Source organism: Abrus precatorius, unplaced genomic scaffold (assembly GCF_003935025.1).
Source record: "Abrus precatorius isolate BTA unplaced genomic scaffold, Abrus_2018 Scaffold6, whole genome shotgun sequence".
Classification (NCBI taxonomy): domain Eukaryota; kingdom Viridiplantae; phylum Streptophyta; class Magnoliopsida; order Fabales; family Fabaceae; genus Abrus; species Abrus precatorius.
Window position 1 is genome coordinate 9,220,573 of NW_020874406.1, and position 5,096 is coordinate 9,225,668.

The 5,096-nt window shown below is 34.8% G+C and overlaps 1 protein-coding gene across 1 annotated transcript; it reads left to right on the forward strand.

Annotated features, from left to right (window-relative positions):
* The first annotated feature begins 204 nt into the window (after nt 1–204).
* LOC113869491 lies at nt 205–4,294 on the forward strand. Its single transcript, XM_027505824.1, has 6 exons — nt 205–476; nt 661–739; nt 843–1,043; nt 2,245–2,356; nt 3,319–3,541; nt 3,622–4,294. Exons 2-6 carry the CDS (start codon nt 719–721, stop codon nt 3,710–3,712), a joined length of 648 nt encoding a protein of 215 aa, XP_027361625.1. The 5' UTR covers nt 205–476; nt 661–718; the 3' UTR covers nt 3,713–4,294.
* Nucleotides 4,295–5,096: the final 802 nt, after the last annotated feature.

Genomic DNA, 5,096 nt, shown 5'->3' on the forward strand with positions numbered 1-5,096 from the left:
GTGGCAGTAAAGCGTATCCATATTTAAAAAATAATAACAAAACCACAATAATAAGGAGGATGCTATATTTTTTTGGTCAAAAGAATGAGGATGATACGAAGAGCGATAGAGGCAAGGTCCAATACGAAATTATAAACGTGGCACTACAAAAACAAGTAAACAACGTTGAAGAGGCCTCAAAACTAACTCATCATATTGTCTCTCTCTCTATAGTTCTACGTCTCTCCCCTCTCACACTTTCTGTCCACCGTTTTCTTCGTCACTTTTTTTCTTTATTCTTCCCAAGAAAGACAATCCTTCTAAACAGACAAAACACAGAGTAGTTACAAGTCAGTTTATTGTACCCACCCATTTCTATCTTCTCCCTTCACTCTTGCAATTCCTTTTCCACCACTGTTGATTTCCATCGACAACAGCTTGCGCAAGATGAAAAAGATCGATTCTTGAAGACCCGGAAGCGAAGAACGTTAGACTCTGTAAGTGGGTTTTCCTTTTCTTCGTGTGTTTTGCGCTGTTTGGTTTTCCAAACCAATCGGATAATTGAGTAAGGAAGTTTGAAGAAGAAAAGAGAAAAACTCTGGCTTATGGTTCACGGGACTATGTTCCATTGGTGTTTGTTTATTCGTGTACTTCTTTTAATATATAGTTTTGACCAATCAGGTATATCCTGTGCTGTGCCCCCGTTCGGCACGCAAGCCTCGTTTTTTTCTTCAGTGGGATGGCGGAAATTCCCAAGTTGGTATGAATTTGTTTTCCTAAGTACTCTCTTTCTTCGTTGTAACTGTTCCGTTGTCCTTTTTCAATACCCGAATGTGTTTGTATTCATGGATTCGGTTTTGCAGGGTTTGTCATCATCTTCTTATGGCTATGGAGAGGCTTTGGAATTGGAACAGAAGGGCATTGACACCCAGAAACTTTCAGTTTCGGATCACGTAAACGCATTTCAATTCCCGGCCGAGAAAGCCGATAGCTTTGTGATTGATATGAATGCCTTCCCCTCCGCCATCAACAAAGATGGCTCCAATGCAAATTCGAGAATTACGGTAATTCTCTCTCTAAATAAAACCCTTAACAATACTTTATTTTTTTTATATTTATTTTTTTCAAGCTTAAATTACAAGCAAAACATAGTCAGTGTTCTGTTTCTTGTTGGAATTTTTAATCCATAATTTATAGCCGTAAAGGGTTACTACTGCATCTTTGAATGCTAGGCTTCATAATAATAAATGGTGGAATTATTAATTATCAATTGAAGTTAGAGGGAAAGCAGTAATATAACAACACGCTATCACTATCCATTAAACTTTTACGGCAATTTCATTCTCAAGCGTTATGTAGCCTTTACATATAATTGTAAACTAACTATTGAAACGTTTAAATTATTGGAGTAGCCCATTTAATTTAACCTTTTCACCTTTGTGTGCCTAATTCTTTGTTCCTGCTTTGTATCATGAGAAGAAAAGGAAGGGAAACGATAAAAAGTAAAAAAATAAAAGCACGGAGAAGTGAAAAGGATGTTTCTTTTGTTCCATTTTAGCAACGAAAAAGAGTAAATATGCCCCTACATTAAAAAAATGCATATAAATATTTGATTAGACTTACAAACACACGTCCTTCTTTCTCATTCATTCCCACGTCTGAAGAATGGATAAAATGAGTTGCTCTTAAAATAATAACATTATTCAAAAATTAAATATCATGCATAATTACATTTTTATACATATTTTAAATTTAAAAATACTATTCAAAATCTAAGAAGATAACTTTTGTTGTCTCATTTGTGATGTGAAAACAAAATTATCTTAAAATACATGAACACACAACTAAAATAAGAGATAAAAAATAAGAGCCAATAAAGACAATATAAAATTATCACAGGAAAAAAAATTACATTACTCTTCACTCTAAAATTTACTCCTCAAAATAAGAGATTATTACTATCAAGTACAAACTCGGTGTAATGCAAAATAAAAGGAAAAAAGAAGATTTTGAAATGTTTTTAATTTGATGGACCCTTACCCTTTATATAAGCAAAGGAGGGGTCCCCACTTGAAGTTCCCACCTATGTGGGACTTCATTCCTAACAATACATCCATCCAAATCTCATTTTTCCTTGAAACTCATGATTTGCTAATGGAAGGGACAATCTCCCCAAGTTGTTCTCTTTGTTGATTCTTTTGCCTTTTAAAAAATGGTTCAATGTAATTAATTTAATATATTACTATTTCAACACCCCAAAAACAGTTGCAGAGGAGCCTTTCCAGGAAAGGATCTCAGCGTTTGGGCGACAGGAAGGTGATTGGCAATGCTACATTTCATGATAAAGATACCGTCTCAGCTTTATGCTCGCCTAAAGGTACCATTGCCCTTGCAAAAACGCAATTTCATTTCTCTTATTATTTTATTCCTATATAAATATGGTAAAGTCTCTTCTTTTTTTGTGCTTTTCATTAATAGATAGACGAAAACTCAACGATTCCACTACTTTGGATTTTTTTTTTCTTTCTTTTTAGTCGAAGAGAATTTTAATATAATTATCTACATGTTTGTTTGTTTCCATTATCTGATCTAATGGACTTGGCTCACTAATCGATGTGAATTTATATGTAGGACACAGGTGACAAATTAAAATGTCTCCTCAATACCTTAGTTTATGTCCATAAAATGTCATAAAATATTTCATTACTAACCTGTACATGTGTCACGACAAGATGGATGTCCCCCGATTGAAAGGTCTCACCTTGCTGGATTATGATGTGTATTATTATTTTAACTGTCATTATCGTCATCACAGATCCACTATAAGCAGGTTTTGGACTCACGTCCACACACAAATGTAATCACACTTGATAAGTAAAATTGTAAACTACTATTTATGAGGCTGGTGAAATTGCTTGGCTCTTGTAATTGAGTTAGACATAGTGTAGGTGAAAGGGAGTTACCTCAAGGATTTGTTACCTTAGGGCTGCAGTTCTCAACCTTCAGCCCCTAAAAGTTGAGAAGTATTTAGGATGTTTATTTTTACTTTTATTTTTAGAATGCCTATTTCAAGGGAAAACTACTCCCTGAAGCTGTCCCTATGATGGGACCATTTTAGCTGCCTGTGAAATAGGCGTCTGGGTCAACCTTGGTAGAACTAAAAGGAAAATTGGTTAGGGAAAGTGAATTATCAGTTTGGCAAGAGTGCATTGCATCACAGGGGTATATTTGTAGCCTTTGGTACCCCATATTTGGGGCCGCAAGCATTGGCATTATCTCAAGTTTAAATAACCTTGCAAGCTAACAAATTCTTATGTTCATCATGACTTTGGACTGTAGCTCCACTTGTTGGGTCTTACACGCCCGAAAAGTCCACAGTGCTGGCAGTAGGGTCCACGGATCATTCGATGAACCCACACGTCCATCATCAGATTACTATCACAGCCAGCAACCTCAGTGGCACCACCACAGAAAGCAAGTGTATAACTAGGAGAAATAGTTTCAGACGACCTTCTTCATGGGCCCTTGATCCTAAAAGGGTTCTCCTTTTCTTTGCCACGTTGTAAGATTCACTCTCCTATATTTTATAGCTTCATCACTTTGTCATTTGCCGTCATTTGCTCTGTTGATGTTCCAAAACAGGTCTAGCATGGGAACAATGTTGCTCATATACTTCACTCTGACAATCAGTAAGCGAAATGCAGATGAATACGGGGTTGATTGGAAGCAGTGATTGATCAGGTACCCACTTAGCAGGTTCACAATCAGATAAAAGAACGTGCATTCTGTAGTAAAACTATGTCAGAATTCCAGAATTGGGACAAATCTTAGTTCAAAGAAGACAAAACTGCAGGAAGTAGCAAAACTAACCAAAGTTCTGGCAGCTTGATGTCAAATTCAGTTAAAATCTGCTTTTTGGCGATTATAGGAGATAAATACAAAGACGCACAATATTATGACAGAGGAGGGGAAAGAACGAATGTTCCATTTTTAATGTAAATGGAAGACAACAACAGATCACATGGAGGACATTGCCCTTTTGTTGTGTGATCGCTGGGCTAAGTAGTTAGTGGAGGATCATAAAGTCACTTTTTACTCTTTCTGATCCTTATCTTGCTCTCCGGTATCTTTCTATTCTGTTCTGCTTTTACATGCAATCTAATAACTAGTGAACCTTTTGTTATGTGCATATGTGACTTTTAATGTGAGAGCAGAGGGTAAAGAAAGCCAATGCCACGAGAGGTGCAGTAGACAGTATACACCCGCGTTTGCGTGTTCAAAGACCTCTTTTCCTCTGTAAGAAATAGTACCTTTTCGAGGGACAAAGAGTGTTTATTTTTTGATGCCTTTCGGAAAAGACTAGGTATGAAAGATCTAATAATTTTATTTGGTATGCCAGCATTTTATGCTAGGGAATCTAATGTTTCAAAATCGATCTTTAGTATGTCATGTCTACTTTAATGATTGTATGCGGCAATTTTCAAAATCCTTATCGCTAGATATTTGATAACAAAAGTATGACATTGGTGAAAAATGATAAGGCGAGTCAGGAGACCAATAAACTCTACCTTAGAAGCTACTAATGTTCCTTCATTTAGATTAAAAAAAAAAGAGCTAGGAAAGAAATTAGGAAGAATGAAATTAGAGGAGAGAAAATAAAGAAAGATTGGATAGAAATTGTGTTGTTTTAAAACATAAAAATAAAGAAAAGAAAAGTGATTTTGTTAAGTAAACAGGTGAAAACAAAGAATTTAAAAAGTTTACTCAAAGCCTGCAACCCCTGGATGTTTTCCTACAACATATTTGCTCTGAGAAAACCCTATCAATTTGGTGCTCATCTTACATGTTTTCTATAGCTATTTTATTATGAAAAAAACAAAAATGAATAATAAGGAGAACACAAAATATAATGTAGTAACTTGAAAAAAAATGAAATATTTCTATTATTGTAATTTGTGAATATAGTATAAGATATATAAGTGAAAAGTGTTTTATTAACTTTTAAACTTCGTATATAATGATTTATAATTCACCAAAACAACTTATGAGTCTCAATTACAATTTATTAAATAAAATAATTTTTGTTAAAAAAAATAATAATTGAAACTCAAGAAGCA

Bases quoted from the DNA above. Each gene is read 5' to 3' on its own strand.
- LOC113869491 (XM_027505824.1), top strand. From the start codon at position 719: ATGGCGGAAATTCCCAAGTTG. The intron at 740-842 runs GTATGAATTTGT...TCGGTTTTGCAG, and splicing joins TGGCGGAAATTCCCAAGTTG to GGTTTGTCATCATCTTCTTA. The intron at 3,542-3,621 runs GTAAGATTCACT...GTTCCAAAACAG, and splicing joins CTCCTTTTCTTTGCCACGTT to GTCTAGCATGGGAACAATGT.